Source organism: Zonotrichia leucophrys, chromosome 4A (genome assembly GCF_028769735.1).
Source record: "Zonotrichia leucophrys gambelii isolate GWCS_2022_RI chromosome 4A, RI_Zleu_2.0, whole genome shotgun sequence".
Taxonomy (NCBI): domain Eukaryota; kingdom Metazoa; phylum Chordata; class Aves; order Passeriformes; family Passerellidae; genus Zonotrichia; species Zonotrichia leucophrys.
Window position 1 is genome coordinate 13,613,096 of NC_088174.1, and position 22,568 is coordinate 13,635,663.

A 22,568-nucleotide genomic window follows, 5' to 3' on the forward strand; every position below is an offset into this window, starting at 1 on the left:
TTCAGCGCGTTCTCATGTTTTAAAGTCCATAAAATGCCTCTCAGAAAGCCTTAGGTCGCCTTTGGAGACTTTACAGCAGTAGATCAAAATGCTTTCCCATGAGAAAAGAAACCTGTTACCTTCCTGGTGCTGGTGTCAAGGCACAGCCTTTAGTGGAGGGAGCAGCAGAGCTGTGACTGGAGCAGCACAAACAGCATCTTTTTTGAGGGGAGGGAAATAGCTGGGCACATAATTTCCATTTTATTTCAGTCTTCTGAAATAATAGTGAACTTATCTGGCAGGGATACTTAAGGAGGTTTTGTAGCCATGCACTGGCTTCTAAGGGGTGAGAAAGGGAAAAGATTTTAAAAAAAAGGTTGTGACACTGATTCTTCTTCCCTTTGGACACACTGAGGGGTTTATGAGCAGGAGCAGGTCACCCCTGCTTTGATGGAATATTTGACAGTTTTGAGGGCTTTCACAGGTTCAGCTTCAACTGCTTTTTCCAGAAAGATGCTGAAGAGTTAATAGAAAAGACAGGAATGCTGTCCTGTCTCGTTTTGCTGGCTCTTGTGACTCACAGACTCTCTCAAGATGTCCAGGCTGTGTCCAGGCCAGCCCTGAAGCACAGCCCACAGACTGGTGGGGACTGCCTGACCTGCAGGGTCACCAGCCTCGATTGGTGACCAAGCCCAGCTCTCTCTTGCAGTCACAGCCCCAGAGTCCAGAGGGCTGGGTGGCTGCCCTGGCACCAGGGTGCTGCTCCCCCTCCTCATCTGCTGAGCAAAAAGCTCACCCAGCTCAGCACAGATGATGTTTTTCCCTTCAGGCAGGACACCTCTGGTTGTGGTGAGCATGGCTGGGGTGGGTTGAAGACATGGGAGTTCAGTCCTTGTGATGCCACCCTTGTCCCTGAAACAGAAAAATGCTTCCAACAAGGCAGCTGCTGTGTCAGTGAGCAGCCCAGGGCTCCTGCTCTCCCATTCTGTCCAGGAGGGGAATCATTGTGTCTCTGCATGTATTCCCAGAGAGAAGCAGACCTTCCTTGTCCCTCTGAGGTTTCTGGGATCTGCTGGTGACCTTAGCCAGCCCAGAGCTGCCTCCACACAGCGTTCCTGGCAGTGTAGGACTGGGATGCTTTGGGCTGTGCTCCTGATGGGGCTGTCTTTAAATAGCAGAGAGCTAAATGAAAAAAATAACACAGTATTTGGCAATTTTCCTAGCAGGCACCCAGCCAGGCTGCTGTGCAGGCTGCTCTGAGTGCCTCCATCATTCTCCATATGGATTAGTGTTCTATGTTCTGACCTGCTGAGGATTAGCCTTACACCAGAGACATGTCACTGGGCCAACTCAACAGTTTCTTGCCAGATTTCAAGATGACACCAAGTTAAAGTAAACCTTTGCAAAGATCCTTGCCATGTTATAAAAAACTTTTTCCTCCTTCCCGGGCTGATGTGACATGCAAAGAAATTGAGTCTGCAGAAGATTCAGTGGTGCTGCAGCATCACGATGCTCCAGTGGTGGGTTTCTCACGACTGTTTGGGTGTTATGTGCCTTAAAATGTCATGGGGAGAGCAAAATCTGGGATGACTAGAGCACAGGGAAAGCTCTGGGTGCTTTCCCTATACTCACTGGTAAATATAGAGGGCTGTTCAGGAAATGACTTTGCAAAGGTGGTTCCTCAGAGTGGCTCAGTGCTGGCTCCTGGGAGCTTTGTGGCTGAGCCCTCCTGAGTTATTAATAGGAGCATCACATGGGAAGGGCACCAGCACCAAACCCCAGGCTCAGTTCTGGGCATGGCCCTGCTGGTGACAGCCCCAAGGAGCAGAGGCTTTCCAGGGGAGCTCTGGAGCCTCCATGGTTCCATGAGACCATGGGGAATTGCTTTCGCAGAAAGCTTGGCCTCATCCCCCAGCTGTTAAAAGTCAGTTTATGTCCTGAAGTATGAGGATCTCTGTCTTCCAAAAGGCATTTACTGGTCTTTCACATTTATGGTCGTATATCTTGCTCCAGATGTTTGCAGAGATTACTTTGTTGTCTGGAGGAGAAAGTTTGTCTGGGTACAACAGCTCGTGTGGCAACAGGCTGTTAGTTAGATGATTCCTCTGGATTGAGCAACTCACCTCCATAAATCATTATTTTTAGTCAAGCAGACCTGGAGAGCAGCTCTTCCCCTTGGCTCCCAGTGTGTGCTGTGGTCCCAGGAGAGGAGTGGGAGGGCTCAGAGGTGGTGGAAGAGTCGGGGCCGAGGAGGGGCCCGAGGTGAGGGGGACATCCCAAGCAGGAGGGACACGAGCACTGCAGTGTGTTCATGGTGGGGACTGCTGCAAAGATGCTCTCTTGGGGTGGCTGTGCTGGTCTGGAAGGCAGAGGGTGCTGAGTGTGAGTTCCCTTCTCACCTGTGCACATGTCAGACAGGACCTGGGGGGCAGAGGAGGATGGGAGGCTTCTCTGGGTGACATCTGCAGTGTCCTCAGCTGGGCATGGTCTTTGGGGGAAGGACAGGCTGGGTGAGGGGCCTTGCAAAGAGCGGGAATGCTGGGGAACACCCCAGAGTGGGTGTGAGGTTTGGACCTGTATGTACAGGTTTGCAAAGCAAGAGCCTCTGCCTTGGGGTGGCAGGAGAAAACACCTCTGCTGTTTGCAGGGGAGAAAAGGAAAACAAAGAAGTAGTTTCAGTGTTAAACTCTAGAGAAGGAAAAACCAGCACATTTATCTTTAAATAAAGAGCAGCTGATTGCAAATGTCTCACTCACCTTGCTCTGGAATGAAGAGAGTGAATTACCCTGAAATTAGAAACAGGACTCTGTGTGTGAGAAGGGAAGGAACTTCCCTGCACTTCAGAGGGAAGGAACTCATGCACGTTCCAGCCACCCTTCCCTGTTCTCATGCATTTTAGAGCTGGTGGTTCCTCTCCTGGTGGTTAAGGGGAAATCTCTGCATCCCCAGGAATTAGGGTGAGGTGAGCTCAGCTCATTCTCACACCCAGCAGCACCACCATGGCCTGCTGTGGCTGTTGGGTTCTCTTTTTGTTCTTGGAGAACAGCATAAAGTAATCAGGGCTCACTTGTGCAGGCCCAGACAACAGAGAGCAGGTTCCAGAGACAGAGACAGGCCCAAAGAGCCTGTCCATGAACCATGAAGCTGGCCTGGCCATGTCAGCAGTGTCACTGTACCGTGACTGTGGGGACAGCTGTGGCTGCAGCTCACAGCCTGTGCTGCTCTCTCTGGGGTGGCACTGCCATCCTGCAGCCTCCTCCAGCATCCCGTTTGTCCTCTGGGCCCCTCTGCCTGCTCCTGGCTCATGGGAAAGGCTCCCTCTCCATGTCCCTGCCCAGCAGTTCTGGAGCTGGGAGATGGGAAACAGCACAGTGGCCTCATGGAGCAAGTTTTGGACTCCACTACCAAACCTCATCTGTGCTCTGTGCTCCCTCCCCTGGGGACAGAGCAGGGTGGGGATGAGCCCACGAGTTGGGGTCTGTCCAGATCCTGGGGGTGAGCAGGGGCCTGGGGCTGTGGGGTGCAACTCCTGACACAGCTGTGCCTGATCCTTGGGGGGCTCAGGCAGCCAGAGCTCCTTCCAGCTCTTCATTCCCCAGAAAGTAGGGCACGTGTTTGTGAGTACCTAAAAAGGTTGAGTGGAACGAGTGTGGCCTCAGCTCTCAGTGCCCCTGGCACAAAAATAACTGCAAGTAACCCAGTTTCAGCTGAAGTTCTTTGTTACTCATCCTCCTCCTCAATGAGCTGCTGAAAGGGAGGATGGTGTTTCTCCCCTTAGGGTCCTTAGGGATTTAGGTGTCATCGAGGCTTGCCTCAGTATCCCTCTCATGGGAAATGAGCCAGGGAGAAGGTGAGAAGAGCTGTTCTGAGGACAGTGTTAAAATGATTTAACAGGTGTGAGATGTGGTGAGTAATGCAGGTGATGGCTGAGGCACAGGGGTGGGTGATGATCCACTTTGAAGAGGACAGTTCTGAGAAGGTCAAACATGGGGTGTTTCTGCAGCCCCTGAGTGCGGTGGGAGGAGTGGGCTGGGTGCTGAGCCCTGCCAGGGGGGTCTGTGGGGGTGACAGTGGCAGCTGGTCCTGCCAAAACTGTGGCCAGGCACGAGTGGGGGGACCCAGGAGCCCCTGTGAAAGCCTCAGGCAGTGGCAGTGAGGGCAGCAATGGGGGAGGTGTGGGGGTTGTAAAATCTCTGCACCAAAATTGGCGCATCTCATTTCAAAATTCAGCCTCACCTTATTCATAGACTTCTGATGACTCCAGAGGGCTATTTCTACAGGAATGCAGAAAATAACCCCTTGCAGGACAACAAATAAAGGCCATGGGCTGGTTTCCCATGTGGGCTGCCTGTGCCTCTATAAGCTGCACCTCTCTGTTGTGTGCTGATTCTGGGTTGGTTTGGAGCAGCCTGAAGAACGTCAGATAAATCCTGCTCCAGTAAATGTGTTCAAACTTGACAAGAAAAGTGATGATTCTTGGCTTGTGTGGCAAATGGGGCAGTGAAAAAAAGCTGTGCCCTGGAGCTGCACGAGCTGCTCTCTGAGCAAGTGCAGGCTGAGTCTGAGGTATGGGTGACTCTCACCATAAGTAACTCCTGAATTTCCTGCCCCTGCCCAAAACCCACAGCTGCACAAGGTCCTCTGTATAGGGAATTGCTGGTCCCAGTTCCCTCCTGGCTGACTGCAGATACATCCCAGGGTGGCATCAGACTCACCTGTGGAGCCGCAGCTCCCAAACCCCAATATCTGTATTTACAACAGACCCAACTGATATCAATGGGTTGCACAAAAAATAATTCAGCCCCAAAAAAATCTGTAGAGCATCATGGTTCTGGGGGGGACTGGTAGGTGAGTATTGTGGCAGAAGGTTCAAACTGTGGGGTTTGGTCTGGGAGAAAACTCCCAAAAGCCATGCAATGACTGATGAATGGATGGCATTGGATGACACTGGATGGATGGATGGATGGATGGATGGATGGATGGATGGATGGATGGATGGATGGATGGATGGATGGATGGATGGATGACATTGGATGGATGGATGACACGGATGGATGACGATGGATGGATGGATGGATGGATGGATGACACAAATAGACGGATGACATTTAAAAAACGAGAACCAAACTCTCCAGGCTGCCCTTGGTGATCCTGAAAGAGCCCAGCCTGTCTCTCTGCTGGCACCCAGCACCCATGCTGTGTCTCTCTGGTGTTTCAGGTAAACAGAAGTACCTCTGTGCCAGCCGCAACGACTGCACCATCGACAAGTTCCGGCGGAAAAACTGCCCCTCGTGCCGCCTGCGCAAGTGCTACGAGGCCGGGATGACGCTCGGAGGTATGGCCAGGTCCCCTCCTGGGGCCCTAATGTCACCTGGGGGATGAACAGTCAGCAAATGGCTGGAAAATGATGGATACACCCTCAGAAAACATTTTCAGGGTTCTACTTGCAAAATGGGGAATTTCAATAGCTTTTGTCTGTGTTTCAGGAAATGTATTTTTCCCTCATTTCAAACCTTGTGAGTCTAAAAAAATTAAACAGCAGGGTGAGTTGGTTCTGGCTCCTGAAGCCTCAGAGCAGAGCACTCCCCTCTTTTGATGTGATTATTCCAAGGCAGAAAGGAGCAATTTCTTGGTGAAATTAAAAGCTCAGTGTTTTCTTTTGCAGGATGGAAGCTGCTCCTGTGTCCCTGGTGAGGGTCCTTGTTACAATTTGTCTCTGTGCCCAAACTTGTAGCCCTACTAAAACTGACAGGATGCTGATATCTAAAATCTGAGGTTTTCTGCTCATAGTCTATAAATTGGTGTTAATCACTGGGTGTCTCCTTGTTGAGTTCATCTGATTAAATTCTTCCCTGTGTGGTGAGGCCCTGGCATAGGGTGCCCAGAGAAGCTGTGGCTGTGCTGTCCCTGGAAGTTTCCAAGGCCTTGGAAAACTGGACAGGGTTTGGAGCAAGCTAGGATAGTGGAAGGTGTTCCTGCCCATGGCAGGGGGTGGAACTGGGTGATCTTTAAGGTCCCTTCCAACCCAAATCCTCCTGTGATTCTGTGAGGAGGAGAATATCCTGGAAAAGGGTGCCAACAGACCTGCCGCTGCTGGGAAGCTCTGGATTGAGGCGGCTTCAGGGGCTGCAGAGAGGAGCCCTGGCAGTGCCAGGCACAGCACAGGGGGACAGAGGCAGCCCAGACTGCTTGGGTGTGTCAGCATTTTAGGTAAAATCCTGACCCCATTGCTGGGATGGGCTGAGCCTCCAGAGCTGCTGGGCTGCAACAACACTGTCTTGAAGGACTTGTTCCTGAAGTGGCTCTGATTTGTGACTCACCAAGGAGCAGAGAGTTTCATTTGATTTCTCCCCAAAGATCCCAAAAGGCAGTGCAGTCCTCCCTCCCTTTTCTTAGCTTATTTTTAAGTGCTTTTTTTCTGGTGAAGTTTCCATAAGTAGGAGAAGACATACATCAGTGTAACCCTCTTCTGCAGGACACACTGACAAAATTAATGCTAATACGGATACCCCGCTCCCTTCTTTTTTTCTTCAGCTCTTTGGGTCACCCTGACCTGTTCTGCCTGGTCTATTTTACATTTGGTTTGGATGTCGGTGTAAAGGCAATTGTTACAAACAGGCAAGCTTGTGGTTGCCCACAGTAACCTCTCCCACAGCGGAGGCAGGGCGTTTGAAATCACTCCCAAGCCCCAACCAGTTGTTTTTGACTGGTGGTTAATTACAGTCACTGATGGGGTACATCCCTGGTGCTCTCGAGGGGGAGGAGGAGGAGGAGGAGGAGAAGAAGAAGGAGGAGAAGGGGGAGGTGACACACTGAATGCCTTCTGCAGGCTCTACTCTGGAACAGGATGGCAATGTGTTGAAGCACTTCATTATTGATTGAGATCACAGTGACCTGCAAGCTGGTATCCACTAAGCAGGATCTTCTCTCTATAGAGAGGGAAAAGATACTGTAGAGAGGGAAAAGGAAAAGAAAAAGAGCAAAAAAACAGTGATAATGCTGTTTTAGTGTGTTGGGTCCTAGTGGTGTGCTGGCCTGTGCCCACCATCCCACTGCATCTGTGCCTGCTGCTGGGGAAGATGCTGTAGGGATTCTGCCAGTTTTGAACCTGGGAAATGTCCTGGTATGGGATTCTGCCAGTTTTGAACCTGGGAAATGTCCTGGTATGGGAACAGCTGGAGGGATTCTGCCAGCCCTGAGTCCAGGAAATGTCCTGATGTGGGCACAGCTGCAGGGATTCTGCCAGTCCTGAACCTGGGAAATATCCTGGTATGGGAACAGCTGGAGGGATTCTGCCAGCCCTGAGTCCAGGAAATGTCCTGGTGTGGGCACAGCTGCAGGGATTCTGCCAGCCCCGAGCCCAGGGAGCCTGAGAGGTGCCAGGGGCTATTCCTGTGGGCACTCCAAGCTCCTGTGCCCACAACCAGAGCTGGCAGCCAGCCGAGCTGCAACCATGTGGGTCCTGGCTGGAGCAAAAACTCAAAACATGTGCAATTCCTTTCAATTTTTTTAGAGTAGGGCTAGAAATCTCCTGTAATAACAGCCAAAAGCTTGTGAAAATCCAGGCTTGAGGCATAGGTGTGTTTAATTCAGGTTCAGGCAGAGCAGAGTCTCGCCACACATTGGGTATTGATTCCAGCCAGGGGGAATTTGACACAATTTTTGCAGAGCCATTGCAGTAGTTACAATCAGTGTTACAATCAGGCTGTACCTGATTTTTCATCCAGTCTGCCTTTGACTTACAGCAATTGGATCTTTATTACAACTCGATTTGCTTGATTAAAACCCCTAATTTTATTGATTTTCTGTCCCCACAGTGAGTATTTGTCACCTGTGATTCAATAGCCCTTTTGCCTCCTACACAGCCACCCAAGTGACATTCCTTACCTCCTGCTCCAAGACATGTTGTCAAATCTTCAGTGTCCTCATGGCTTCTGCAGTTTGCCAACACCTATCAGCCCTTGTGTGCTGACCTCAGTCCATCTGTTCAGTGATCATCCTTAATGTTCATCCCTATTTTCTATCCATACATTGCCATATGGGCTGGTTGAGTAGAAATGGTTAAGTCTGGTTTTGGGGTGAATGTAGCTATGAGCCACCCTTGTAAGAAACAAACCTGTCTGATGTTCTTTCAAGGCAATAATTGCCTTGAGATGTATCACTAGGGAGTTTGCAACAATTCAGCAATACTATCTACTATTACATCCTTCAAGTTCTTTTCAGTCATGTGGACCTGATTGACTCAGATCTCTTAAATGTGTCTGCCACAACCAGTAATTTTATTATTATCAACTGAAATTGTTATGCCAGACAAGACTGATAGCTTGACAGGTTCTGGATTTGGCAAGCCTTGTGTGAAGCTCATAAAAACAGCAAAGGGCAGCAAGTTCTAAAACAAGTCCTGTTCATCTCCTCAGTGTCCCTCTGGCAGCTGAGCTCGACGTGTGCTGCAGGATCTTTCCATTGTAGTCAGTGCAAGAGCAGCTTCTTCCAGGTCTCCATAACTTCCCTAAGTCCTGGCATCATGAAAACTGGTGCTGGAGCCCAGAGTGCTCCTTCCTCAGTGCTTTAGAAGTGCCTGTAAGGGAGATGTTTGAAATGTGCATCACTTTGGCCATCACTCTGAGTGTGCTCCCGGGGGTTCTTGCACTGCTGAATATTTTATTGTGATATATAATTGTGTCCTTTAAGCTTTTTTCCAAATCCATCCAATAGTTCCCCAGAGACCCCCAGGCCAGCTTGCAGGGCTTGGGGCAGTGCTGTGCTGCAGCTGTACCTCGAGGCTCCCTGGGCCCCTTGTCCCTGCTGACAGCCAAGCAGGAACATCCCAGTATTAATCACATTTCCTAAGGTTTCTCCCATCTTGGTTTGAAGAAGTGCAATGTAGATTTCTACCCAGTTTAGCTCATCCTAGAGTAAAAACATTGCAGATGTCTTTAATTCCAGTTTTTAATTTTTTGTTTATATTACCTGCTGAGTAGGAGCCACCACCACAAAGGGGTTTGGCAGAGGTGACTGAGTAGGAGCCAGTCTTTACCTCTGAAGGTTTTCTCCACTTGGTAATGTCAGTATTTCAGTGCTCCTGGAATGCACAAACCCCAGGCCTGTCTGATAGCACAGTTAACACCCATTGTCACAGAAGAGTCTGGTTTGTGGCTGCAGTTTCAGAGCCAATGCAGTAGGTACTTGCTGTTTTCTCACTTCATTTGGGATATTTTCATACTAGATAATTAAATATTAAGGGAAGAAACCCAAGCATTTAAACCAAACCATATGTGTGTTTTGTACATGTGGGTTTGGCTTTGCTGACACACATGACCTGGGGCAGTGGTTATTTCTAAATCCAAACTCTGTCACAGGCTGCCCAAGTGGAGTCACCATCCCTGGGGGGATTTAACAGATTTGTGGCTGTGTCACTTGGGGATGTGGGTTAGTGGTGGCTTTGGCAGAGCTGAGACTTTGGAAGCAAGGGAGAAGAGGCCATATCAAACGAGTGGCTGATGGCCAGAGGCCATCACTCTGTGCTGCAGCACTGTTTTCCTCTTGCTTTCCTGTATTTTTATTCATCCTTTCTCCTCCCTTTTTACAGAGAGGCCTGTCTTCATTGCCCATACAGCAGATCATACAGAGTATACAAAAAAAAAATAATTAAAAATCAACATTTGGAGTTAATTTACAGAGCTGCACTTTGACTTGACATTTTTATGTTTTACTGCTTATTTTTCTAATTACAGCTGAAAGGAAATTTGAGATAAGTATCATATAATGAAGGAGCCAAAACCCCAAGGACAACTGGTTTGATGTTGTATTACCTGCTGAAGCCATGGGCTTTTGTTCTCTAATTAGCTGGGGTTTGGATTCGGTGAGGTGTGGCAGGAACAGGCCACCTGTGCTGAGCAATGTCATGCTGGTGTCAATGAGGGGAACATGGACTCCCCAAGACCTCTGGTATCACACCTCTGGAGTGCTGCAGCTGGGGTTAAGAGCCAGGTGTGTGGGGAAAACACCTTTTCATGGTGGGCACAAGCAGAGTCACTGGCTGCTTTGGTCCCCCTGCCAGCTCATGAGGCTCATGAGGCTGCACAGCAGAGTGAGACCACCTGGCTTGGGTCCACTCCCCCTTGGTGGGGACTCCAGGGAAACAGCCCTGGAACCCCCTGCTGGCTTCTGAGATGTGTTTTGTGTAATATGTGTGCAGTGTGTTTGGGAGAGCCTGCTATGGGGCAGCAGGCATTGCAGGCTTTTATCTCAGATGCATCCTGCTTCTGCCCTGGTCTGGGATGGGACAATCCCACTTGGCCATCCATGTGCAATGTTTTTTCTCCTTGGAACATGACTGTGTGCTGAGTTTATCATCTTGTGTTGCTCCTCTTTTTGATTGCATACAAGCAGTAGTTTGAGTTGAGTCAAAACCTCTTCTCTCTCTTCCCTGGATCTTCCTCTCTGTTTTTAAGTGGGACTTACAGACCAGTCATTGCAGAGGATGTAAATCATGTTGGTTCTTTTCCATGTCAGATTAACAATAAAATGGATTTTGTCACACAGTGTGTTCTCCTCTTAGGTGAGAGCTGCAATGCCAGGGCACTCCTTGGGCAGTGCCCACTGAGGGAGGAGCTGCTGCTCTCATCACTTTTCCTTTCCTCATAACTACAGTGATGGAGCCAAGAAGCCCTGACATGTTTTTAACATATTTTTAAGTATCACACTAAACTGTATCTTTCCCACAGCCCGCAAGCTGAAGAAACTGGGTAACCTGAAGGCCCAGGATGACATGGAAGGAGCCAGCTCATCCAGCCCAACAGAGGAGCAAGCTCCCAAGCTGGTGATGACACGCATTGATGGCTACGAGTGCCAGCCCATCTTCCTCAACGTCCTGGAGGCCATCGAGCCTGGGGTGGTGTGTGCTGGCCATGACAACAGCCAGCCTGACTCCTTCTCCAACCTGCTGACCAGCCTGAATGAGCTTGGGGAGAGGCAGCTGGTCTACGTGGTCAAATGGGCAAAGGCTCTGCCAGGTGAGAAGGAAAGCAAACAAATCCTCTCCCAGCTCCAGAGCCCATCTGCACTGCTGGGGGCAGGGGCAGAGGGGGTGGTCTGCAGACCCTGTCCCATCGCACAGCTCCTGGGGGATCCTCTCCATGGGCAGTGTGTGTGTCCCCTGCCTGTAGCAGCCTGGGACTTGTCTCTAGAGGGGCTGATGATGGGAGAAGGAACTGAGGGGTGATGGGATGTGTTGGGATTGTACTCTGGGTTCACACAGCCCCTGGTCAGCCATGCCATGTGGGCACAGGGCACTTCCCCCCATGGCAGGGCTGCAGCTGGTCTGGGCTCAGGGTCCTGCTCTTCTCCCCTTCTTTCCATGGAGGTTTTGCTCCCCTTCCAAGCTGTGTCTGCCAGCCCTGAAGAACTGCCCTCTAGACAAGGATCAGCCCTGTCCCAGAACCCACCTGAAGTGATGAAAAGGGTAAATAGCAACATGGCAGAAGAGCAATGCAGAATCCCAAAGGGCTTTTCCTGGCAGTCACTCAGGTTGCCCATGTGATGGCCTGGTGTGATATATTTGTGATGCTTCAGAGAGGTAATAGGGGTCGGGAATTTTCCAGATGCTGGTCAGCAGGTGCAGTAAATGGAGCATCCTGGTGAATGATGTGTTCATTGAGCAGGGTTTGCAAGGCGTCACTGCAAGGTTGGGGGACATGCTGCCTGTTCCACCTTGTCATCCTGGAACTGGGTGAGTGGGATTGCAGAGGGCTGAGCTCAGTCTGGGCACAGCAGCACCCAGCTCACCTCCCAGCATCCTGGAGACTGGGGCACGGGGCCAGGTCCTGCTGCCTTCTCCTTTCTGACCCCATTCCTCAGGGAACACCAGAGAAAGGAGGAACCCTGCTCCTCATATGTCTGGGGTGATACAGCCAGAGGAGGAGACTGAGGCACAGTAAGTTTGCCACTCTCTGCCAAACCCTGGTGATGAGCTGTGGTCAGGTGTCTGATGTTCCCAGGAGTTTAGCAGCCCCCTACACAGGTGCTCCCAGTGGGATATTGGTCTGCATACCCTTAAATGCAGAGTAGCCCATTCTGTTTCTGCTATTCCTGAGCCACTTGGCTTGTAAAACCAGGGACAAATCTTGCTTCCTCTTTGGCTTGTCTACACCAGACATCAAGATCCACAGAGACACCCCAAAGCCACCTGGGAGAGTGCTGAGGGAAATGTTTTCTATCATAACCACCCCTTTATCAGAGGGTTTTACTCTCCTGAACTGCACCTGATGCCCGACCTCTCAGTCTGTAGCAGTGTCAGCTGCTGCCCTGCTGCCCCCAGGGCCAGCACCGACTGTGCCAGGGTGGCATCTGGGCAAGGTTCATTCTCCAGCTTGTTTGCCTTGAAGAGCTCTCCAAAGCACAGAGATCCTTGCCTCAATGGGTTGTAATTATACACTGGAGCTGTTAAATTGCTTTAATATTTGATTGAAATAATGCATGATTGCCTTGAAACTCAATTATATTTGCCTATTTACGAGTATGTTGAAAAAAACAGCGTTGGAGGTGGTGAAAGCATGCCTGGGGTTTAACTCTGGGCTGCCATCTGGGAATGGTAATTTGAATTTAGTTGCTATTTTTGTTTCTCTTGCAATGTAGCTGAGGTTTCCGTGCTCATTCCCACAGTCAAGAGATCCATGCAGTGTGTATGGGGCAGAAACCAGAGCACCTGTAGCCATGGTGGGAGGCCTAGGGGCTGCCTGCTGTCTCTAAGCATCACATAAAAATCCAGTTACTTAAATTGGTGCAGTCCTAGTGGAATTTTCTCCCCTATTTGTCTCTGAAGTTCCCTTTCTTCCCTTCCAGGGGTAGGTTTGTGCTTGTCTATTCTTGATTCCCAGTCAAGGTGGGAGCTCCATGGGGACTCATGTCCTGAGACATGAGCTGGCTGAGCTTGGGCTGTGGACTGACCCACTTGTCCTAAGAGAAGCGCTGAAGGAGAGCTGGAGTCTGCCTGGAAACAGCCCTGGAAGCTGCAGGAACCCAACAGTAATTTGTAACATCCTTCCCTCATTGTTTATTAGGATTTCGCAACCTGCATGTGGATGACCAGATGTCAATAATCCAATACTCTTGGATGGGCCTGATGGTGTTTGCTATGGGGTGGAGATCCTTCACCAATGTCAATTCCAGGATGCTTTACTTTGCTCCAGACCTGGTCTTCAATGAGTAAGTGTGAACCAACAACAGCCTGATGCTGGGCTTTGGGTCAGCCCAGGTGTCAAACTACACTTAGAGCAGTTACACTGAGCTGCCCAGCACAGTGGCTGTGCCCATCCTGCTCCCCACTGTCACCACCCATGGTGACCTCCAGGAGCAGTGAGGCCACTGTGATGCCTCTCTGGGTCCTTCTGCCTGCTCCCTCAGCCTTGCTGTGGGCTAACACCCACTGGGGCAGCAGCAGAAGCTGGTATGGGGTGAGGGATTGTTTAATTTCTGTCTTTCTGCCATGGGGTTTGAATTCCAGCTCTGTTGGGTAGCTGGGGTGAGCAGAGATAGAGACAAAATGTACTGTAAGGTCCTGGTGGGCTCTCCTTGATGTACTATCAGCTTAGAGCTGGGGAGGGTTTGCTGGCACTCAGAAAAGCCTGAACCCAATAACCAAACACAGCAGCAGGCAAACTCCCACCTGCCTGGGAGCTCCAGCTCAGCCTCATATCCCTCACAGACAGAAATGTTTGGGAAATCATTGCAGTCGCTCTTCAGACAAACGCTGCAAGTCCCTTGTGGCCATCTGTGTCCAGTGAGGATCACACACAGGCCTTCTGGAAAATGCTCCACTCCTGCATGAGGCAGAGCTCGGGCCCTTGGCAGCAGGCTGTGCCAAGCAGGGGGGTTTGCTGGGTCAGGGAGTGTCCCCCTCTCACACATGTGCATGCTGGGCTCTGTGCCATCTGTGCCCATCTCACCCTGCCAGGTACCGCATGCACAAATCCAGGATGTACAGCCAGTGCATCAGGATGAGGCACCTCTCCCAGGAATTTGGGTGGCTTCAGATCACACCCCAGGAGTTCCTCTGTATGAAGGCTCTCCTCTTCTTCAGTATTAGTGAGTATCCACACCCTTCCCTCCACAGAGCTCCAGCACCTTGAGGCATCTGGTGCTTTTCCTGTGCCTGGACTTTCACTTCTCAGGAGGAGGCTGGGGATGTCCCCTGCTTCAGCCCTTCCTCCTGCTCTCCTATTGTTGTCACTTTCTGGGCTCCTCTTACTGTTTCCTTCCCCTCCCACCCAGTTCCAGTGGATGGCCTGAAGAACCAGAAGCTCTTTGATGAGCTCCGCATGAATTACATCAAGGAACTTGACCGGATCATTGCCTGCAAGAGGAAGAACCCCACCTCCTGCTCCCGGAGGTTTTACCAGCTCACCAAGGTCCTGGACTCTGTGCATCCGGTAAGAGAGGACAGGGAAATGTCCATCTGTACACATAATGGCCATCTAAATGCATAAGGAACAATATAAAAAAGAAACTTTTCATAGAGAGAATGATCGTTCTCTGGAACAACCTCCATATCATGGGAGGAGTTCAGATGCAATTGGAGAGCGCACTGGACAGTTTCATCCAGTTTCCCTTTCCTGGGGTAGGTGGGGCGTCTGTCATGTATCTTCCCAGAGAAAGCACTGCCCAGGGACTTGTTTAACCAGCTCTCTTCCTTTCCCAGATTGCCAAGGACCTGCATCAGTTTACATTTGATCTCCTAATCAAGGCACACATGGTGAGCGTGGACTACCCAGAAATGATGGCCGAGATCATCTCTGTGCAGGTTCCCAAGATCCTGTCTGGAAAAGTCAAGCCTATCTACTTCCATGCACAGTGATCTTTCAGAGGGAACCCCGTGCTGCCACCCCCATTCCAGCCATCTCCTGCCGGTTACTTCTGCACTACTGTCCTGCAGTGCCTTGGGGAATCCCTCTGTGGCGGTGGCCAAGGGGACAGGCAGTGACAGACCTGCTGGGATTCCTGAGATTACAATTTTCCTGAGGTACCTCTGAACTGAACCCCTGGCGCCGACCTCTGCCTGGCACCAGCTGCTCACGGTGATGGACGGGGACTGGTGGGGGCAGTGGCACCATGTCTGAGTGTTCTCCTCTGTTTGTCACTGTGACTCCAGCAGCCCAGGGCCACGGGACAGCAGAAGAAGTGCCAGTGGTTGGTGGGTTTGGGGTGATTTTTATAAAAAGAATACAACACAAAGCAGGTTGCAGCTCCGCGTTTGGGTGTGGGTTATGTTGCCAGCCTCCTTCTGGATGTTTTGTTTGCACTATGGTGCTGGGAAGCAGATAAGTTCAAACATTGCAGAAGAGAAGCAGAGCAGAGCTGGGGGACAAGACAAATTTGTGGCTGAGGAGTTCACGGGCCCTGCAGCCACTGTGGGATGTGCTGTGGTCAGCTCGGCCCTGGGACCGGCCTGCACTGCCGAGACACGAGCGATGGAGAGGACAGGCTGCAGCACAAGGCCTGCCAAGGAAGATCACCTTGGAAATCCCCCAGCGATGGCTGGCTCCTGTTTTCCACCTGGGATGTTTTTCCTATGGCCTGTCCAGCTGGGTCAGACCCCCAGGTGCTCAGCAGTCACATTCCTGTCCTTGCCAGCTGCTGCTCCCTGACAAAGCTGAACCCACCTCTGAAAGTGCCTGATGCCCTCGGACCTCACACCTGCCTGGCTCCCCTGGGCACCTGCAGCCCCTGCCCCCACACCTGCTCTGCTCCTGTCATGGCTCTGCAGACCTGGGATTCCAGCTATGCTCTTTCCCTTCATTTGTCCCAAATATTTTGTCCCAACTATTTTTTTCCAAAGCCAGCAGATCAGTGTTCTGGAGCCAAGACCAAGGCCAGGGTCTATGGGACCTGTGGGACCATGGGACTCCTCTCTGAATCCTGTCCATGGAGAGGTGGCTGTGGGAACTGGCTGCTGCCACCAGAGCTCTTTGGGGGGCTGCAAGGGAAGCACCCCTGCTCTTGGAAGCAGCACACAAAGCTGCTGCTGATGGCAGTGGCTGATTGCAGCCCAGGAGGACACCACTGGGCACTCACTGTCCCATGTACATGGCCCTGTATGCACCACACCATCCACACACCATCCCTTAGACACCACCCACACACCCCATCCCATGTGCACCACCCCACACCCCATCCCTTACACACCACCCACACATCCTATCCCATGTGCATCACCCACACCCCATCCCTTACACACCACCCACACCCCATCCCATGGGCACTGCCCCACACACCCAGCCTGTCCCCGGTACACACACAGCAGCCAAGCCTTTGTGCTCTGTGGTGTTTTAGTTCCCATCTTCCTGCACATGCTGAGTTCATCAAAACCACCTGCCCAGACCCAGGCAGGCTGTCAGTGACTGCACACACACACAGGCTGGTGCCAGGGTCACACATGCCATCATGGGTTGTGACATGGCCTGGCATTACCAACCCAGACATCTGCGAGGGATTCTTGTGCCAGCACAGACAAACAGCAAACTCTGCACCCTCCCAGGGCAGCGAGCACACCCAGAGCCCTGTGCCCACCCAGAGCCCTGTGCCCAGCTCTCCAGGAAATGCCATCATGGTGCAGCTGCTCCTTTACACTCTTGGAGTAAAACAAACAATTTCCCTGATGCTTTCCAACCTTTTGATGGGATTTTCATTACAAGAAGGAGTGGGGAAATAGCCCTTATGGAAGGAGAGGATCTTTCTTTGCAATGGTTTTCCTTCCTCTGCTAGACAGGGCTCTGATCCTGCTCCTCCTCCTGAAATCCTCTCATGTGGGAAGGAACAGAATCCATAGGTGAACTTTCTGGCTGGCAGATTGCTGCTCTCAGAGACCCCTCCATGCCAGAGGGCTGCTGGTGTGAGCTACATATATTTGCAAATGAACCAGTAAAAAATTCCAGCTGGTGAATCCCTGTCTTCTGGAATTTTCCCCAGCTCTTCACAGCAGAGTGGTGATTCCCAGTCCCTGTTATCAGCTCAGGCTCCAAGCAGTTGGAACAGCAATTTGGGAGAGCTTTGTGCTTCACATAGGCTCATGTCAGGGAAGGTTTGGCTGGTTAATGAGTGTCCTGCTGGGTGTTCATCTGCTGGGAGACTGAAAAGAGGCCAAACCTAACAGGGATTTGCCCACCGTGCTTTGCTGGTGGGAGCACCATATGAATGAGAAGTGGGGGAGCAGGGGAAGGATTCTGCCTGTGCCCTGTGTGTGTCACCCAGCACAGCGAGTGCTGAGCGAGGCAGGAGCTCACGGGGAGCACCCCCAGCCCAGGACAGAGGGGCAGTCAGGGGCATTGAGGTCATGTTCTCTATCTCTTCACTATCACAGTAAACTATTGCAACTTGTTAATTCAAAAGTTGGGTTTTTACAATATGATTACCAGGAAATGTGGGAGCCAGGACTCGCAGCACCTGTGTGTGTATTTGCTGGGGGAATTAATGCTGTTTCCATGTGGATTTTCATGAGCTGCTGCAGGAACTGGGGAAGAAGAGGCTTTAAGAAATACCAAAGTCCAACTCCTGCCATTTATCTTTATGCTTTTTGTTTTCTTTTGCATTTTCTTGTCTACTTTTGCTTTAATAAAGCAAGGAGAATTTCACCATGTTCACAGTCCCAAAGAAGCTGTCCCTGAGGCTCTCCTTGGGCTGAGCCCTGGAGTTGGGACCCCCTGGGTGTCACAGATGAGACCAACCACCTCCGTGTTCCCCTGTGGATTCCCTGACTCTGCTCTGGCTCATCTCAGAGGTGTGGTGGGTCTTGAGCTGCCTCAGTCTGGGTCATGGCTCGGCCCATCAGCTCCTGCCCAAGGCAGCAGATGGAGGACAAGGGATACAGACCTTGGCATCTCCCTGGGAGCAGTGTTTGTGCATGGATGGGCACCATTCCATAACAGAGGGTGTGGGATAAAGGATGCTGCCTTTAGTGAGGGCAGGAGGAACACTTCCTCAGCTCTGTGTCATGGCAGAAGCAGTGAGACAGATCAAATGGTGCAATGGCATGCAGCATTCCCAGGGCAGGTATCATCAACCTGTGCCCACCTGAGCCTGACAGGTTCCTGCCAGCACCTCCTGCCTCAGCAGGAGCAAGAGCCAGGACAGCAGCTCTCTGCTTGGAGAGGCTGTGGTTGAGTCTGGAGAGCTGGCAGCATCCACATGCCACTGCCATAATGTCCAAGAGGCCCTTTGTGCTTGGCTCAGGGGACAGGGTGCTCAGTGAGGGGAGTGAAGCTGGGGCAGGACCCTCCCTGCAGTGCCACTCCTTGCTCTGGGCCATGGGGCTGTCCGTGTGGTCTGTAGGGAATGCTGAGGGTACCCAAGGTGTCACCTGCCTCCCAGCCAGCCCGAGAGCTGCTGCCCTGTCACCTCCCAGCACCGGCCAGCCCTGCAGTCCCTGTGCTGTCCCTCCCCTTGCTGAGCTCTTGCCCTGGATGTTTCAATAACATAATGTATGCTAAAATTATCTATCTCTGTATAAAATAAAGGCATGGCCCATTTTCTATTGCTAAAGATATCTATTTAGTGACGTGCTCTAAGAGTCCTCTCTGGTTGCACACTGAGGTACTGGATGCTCTGCAGGACATGAGTCAGAACGTGCCAATTTAATGGAGACTTTTCATTATTTTTCTGGCTGGGTGCTGCCCAGTTTGCAAAGGTCCCCCTTTTTGTGGCATGCACAGAGCACACACTAGCATAGGCTGGGGTCAGTCTCACCTTCTCCAGCCTTCCTGTGTCTTCTTGAGGTTAGACAGGGACAGCATTTGCATTGGGGAACAATGGAGCGTCCCTTGTTCCTTCCCTCTTTGACTTGCACAAAGTGTCCTCACACATTTGGGCAGAATGCTGGGGTCACAGAGAATGTCTGAGTTCCACCTGTGTGCAGGCCCAGGGCTGGCTGTGGCCACTGGGGGTGGCTGTGGGCAGGCAGGAGGTCCCAGCCCCTTTGGGTGGGTCAGAACCTCCCCTGCCCACTGGTGCCTGCTCCCTGTGCTCCTTCCCTTCAGCAGCAGAGGGATGCTGTGCTTGTGACTCACAGAGTAAATCTCTGCACCCACATAAACCCTTAGCAAGTGGATAAAAGCTGCTCTCTGTGCCAGATATTTGGTGTTCTGTGGCAATTTTATGCTGTTTCTCTTTGTTAACATGTCTCTGTAATAATAAGAGTTCTCTATTTGATATATTTTACTTTCTTTGTAATAAGCCAAAAAGCTCATTGCTGGTGCCTTTTTGCCTGGAGGGGCCTCCCAGCCCACAGCTGTGTTGCTGGGAGTAACAAAGGCCAGTCTGCAATTGCTCCTTCCACCAGAGCTGAGGGAAAGACAGAAGCCAATGCCACAGCATTGCCAGAAAAAAAAGAGCCTTGGAATGGCAGAGAGACTTTGGGGTATGATGCTGGTTTTTTCCTGGGGCCTGGCTCCAAGGTGAGGGCTGACCATGATACTGCGCACACCTTGGCCCCATTTCCATGGGACTGTGACCCTGGAGACCCCACAAACCATATAATGTAGGTGCAGAGCACACAGCCTGGTCTGGCCCAGTTTGGAATTGCAGTGCTTTGCCCAAATTATAGCATGACCTGAGGGTAAATTATCCCAGAGAAGGAATTAGATGGATTGCTGACACAGCTGGTTTTTCTGTTTGTTTTTGTTGTTTTTTTGGGGTTTTTTGGGTTTTTTTGGTTTTTTTTTTTTTGGAACTGAATGCATTGGATGGAAGAGAGAGCCCCAGAGTGTTTTGGTAGGGCTGGACTGTGGTGACAGATGCTGCTGGGGCCAATGGGGTGCAGTGCAGGATGCCTGGGGACAATTGCAACTCACAAGTCCCCATGTGGGACTGAAGGATGTTCATTTGTGTAACCAAAGAGAGGGGCTTGCCTGGCACCCAGGTAAAGAAACCGTGCTGGGGGTAAATGAAAATTCTTCTTTCTCTTTCAGCCATGCCTGGGGCCCACGTGAGCCCCCAGCCATGCCACAGGGTGGCCCCTCACGCTTGGTGTTCAGTTCTTTTTGTAACCTGAAAATCCGCTGTTGTTCTGAGTCCAATAAATGCAGAATCCGGTTTGCTGGAGCTCTACCCTCTGCCTGCATTTGGCTTTTGTGTCAATTTTGTGCATGAAATCGCTGTGGGTGTGATGGCTGCCAGCAAGCAAAGGCACTGGGAATCCGTGGGTCATTTGCCAGTAGATGAGGCTGTACATTGGATCATTGTAGGCTTTCTTTCACACTCAGATTTCACCATGAATCGCGTCTGAACTCGTAATTCAATTACATATCAATTGGCTAATCCTTTCATATATTCCTCTTTGGGTCTTTTAAATTGAATTTCAGTTGATTAATGTATTTCTCAAAGCAAGGAGCTAATAAAGGCCAGTGTCCTCCTGCTCTTGTCATTGTTTTCGGTATCTTTATGAACAGTTGTAAATCCATTCTTCTGCAATGTCTTTATAAAACTGACCTATGCTCTCCAAGTAATAAAGAAGACGCTTATCAGCCACTTGTTAATTCAAGGCACAGATGTGAATCCTGTCCAGGGCCAAGATTTGATTCACTGAGACAAAGCAAAGAGCTTGGAGAAAAAAAAAAAAAGCTCGCCGGGCCACAAATAGCTGGCAATGCCTGGTGTGTAATTGCACAGCAGCAGTCCACACAGAGTGCCCTGTGAGCTGAAGAACAGTATGCCAAGAGAATAAAAACCCCTGGGTTTGTCATCCACAAGGAACCTGATCCCATCCCTTGCTCTGAGTCACAGTGAAAAATTATTGTGTTATTTTCAAAATTCACCCTTAGTGGACACTGAGCGGGCCTCAGCTCCTCGGGGCTGGTGTGGCAAACTGGGTACCTGCCAGCATGTCAGTCCCAGTGTCACCTGCCAAATGGCCACTTAGATGCCAGGGACATTCAGGAGCCACTGGTCCAGTGCCTCATGGGATGAGGGACTTAGTCCCTCAGTGGCTGCACATCCTGGGCTTACTGACCTTATTTTCCAGTGGCCCCAAACCCGTGTGGCTTGAACAGTGTCTGTGGGAGGACAGTGAGGCCACCATGTGGGGGCTGCTGGGTCACAACTGAAGCTGAAGGACAAATTCACCTCACTCAACTCCTTCTGCCTCACTATGGTCCAGCCACCTCTGTTCACATCCTGCATCCTCATATCCTATACCCTGCATCCCCCTGCACAGCTCACCAGGACCTACAGGTCACAGGGGAGCTGCTGACCTCCCTGACCATTCCTGTAGCTGTAGGGCCTGGCAGCAGGGTGACAGCCACCATGCCAGCACTGGGGGTGAGCCACATGCCAGCAGGCTCCAGAGCTGCCCTTAGAGACGCCTTGACTCCTCAGCAGAAGAGCATGCCAAGCTCACAGGAAAAAGTCCAGTTACCATGAAGAAATCAACTGAAAACATGGAAAGATCATGAAAACCCTAAAATGGCCTCATGCTTTAAAGTCATTTATTTGTTCTTGTCCTCATAGCACAAATTGGGATGTTTTTAAAACAGAAGTTCTGTTTCCAAAAATACTGACGAGTTGTCAAAAAGCCCTTTCATCAGTTCCCCTCCCTGGGGGTCTGGGAATGCCAGCACTGTGACCCTGCAGTGCTGGCAGCCAGCCCTGTGTGCCTGCCATGGTGTCAGGGTTGTGCCTGTGCTCTCAGGGCGGGCCAGCGGCAGCCACAGACCTCAGTGGGGTCACCCTGACTCAAGTGCCCTGACACGAGGGACAGCAGTCAACGCTGGGGTTTGCTCCTTACCCAAAACTGCTGCTGCCTCCCTCTGCCAGCAGTGGGCAGGTGCCAAGGGGAAGACAAACAGGGCCTGCTTGGCATGCCCTGTGTCCCAGCCCATAGGAGCAGGGTGGGTGCAGTGGCACGGTGTGGTGGCCACCAGGAGAGCCTGTGGGGCCAAGGCACTGAAGGGAGCTGGGGTGTGCAGGACACAGAGTGAGGAAGGATGGAGCTGTAGGAGGATGGAGCTTGTGGGGACTTGCCCCTCTGAGCCTTCATGGGCATGGCCTATTTTATACAGGATTTCAAGAATCTTCAGAAGTTCTGCCTTGCGGGAGCTCTTAGAGACACTGGCAGAGGCTGTTAAAGCACTTCTTAAACTTCTGAAAACACAGAGAATGGAAAACATTATGGCCTTTAGTGGTTCAAAGCGTCTCCTGATTGTTTAAGCCAATCATAGGATTTTTTGGAGGCCTGACCTGATTTAGAGCCATGTGTACGGGCCAAGAAACCTGCTAAGGGCTGCCAGGAACCCGCCCAGCGCAGGGAGCTGCTCCCAGCTCGGAGCATCCAGATGGGTAATGGTGCAGTGGGATGGGTCAGGGAGAACTACAGAGCTGAAAACTATGGCTCTGATCCTCCAAGGAATCCCACGTGGGTGGATTCCAGCGCCTTCATGGGTCTCTGTGTAGCACATAAATTTCAGATGTCAGTGCTCCACTAAGTATATTTCAATTCTAAATTTATCACACAGATGTGTCTGCTGCAGAGTCTTTGGCCTCTTCAAATCTTCCTCTGGGAAGAACTCACTGAGGCTCAGGCTCAAGCTTTGGAACTGATTGTT

General features: G+C 51.1%; 1 protein-coding gene across 2 annotated transcripts in view; it reads left to right on the forward strand.

The window, feature by feature from the left end:
* The window catches only part of AR (androgen receptor), a 40,213-nt gene extending 19,831 nt beyond the window's left edge, over positions 1-20,382 (forward strand). For both annotated transcript variants that reach the window (XM_064712639.1, XM_064712637.1), the window contains exons 3-8: positions 5,198-5,314; positions 10,707-10,994; positions 13,041-13,185; positions 13,934-14,064; positions 14,251-14,408; positions 14,678-20,382. In XM_064712639.1, coding sequence (XP_064568709.1) covers positions 5,198-5,314; positions 10,707-10,994; positions 13,041-13,185; positions 13,934-14,064; positions 14,251-14,408; positions 14,678-14,833 — 995 coding nt within the window. In that variant the 3' untranslated portion in view covers positions 14,834-20,382. The remainder of the gene's footprint in view (positions 1-5,197; positions 5,315-10,706; positions 10,995-13,040; positions 13,186-13,933; positions 14,065-14,250; positions 14,409-14,677) is intronic.
* The last annotated feature ends 2,186 nt before the right edge of the window (positions 20,383-22,568 follow it).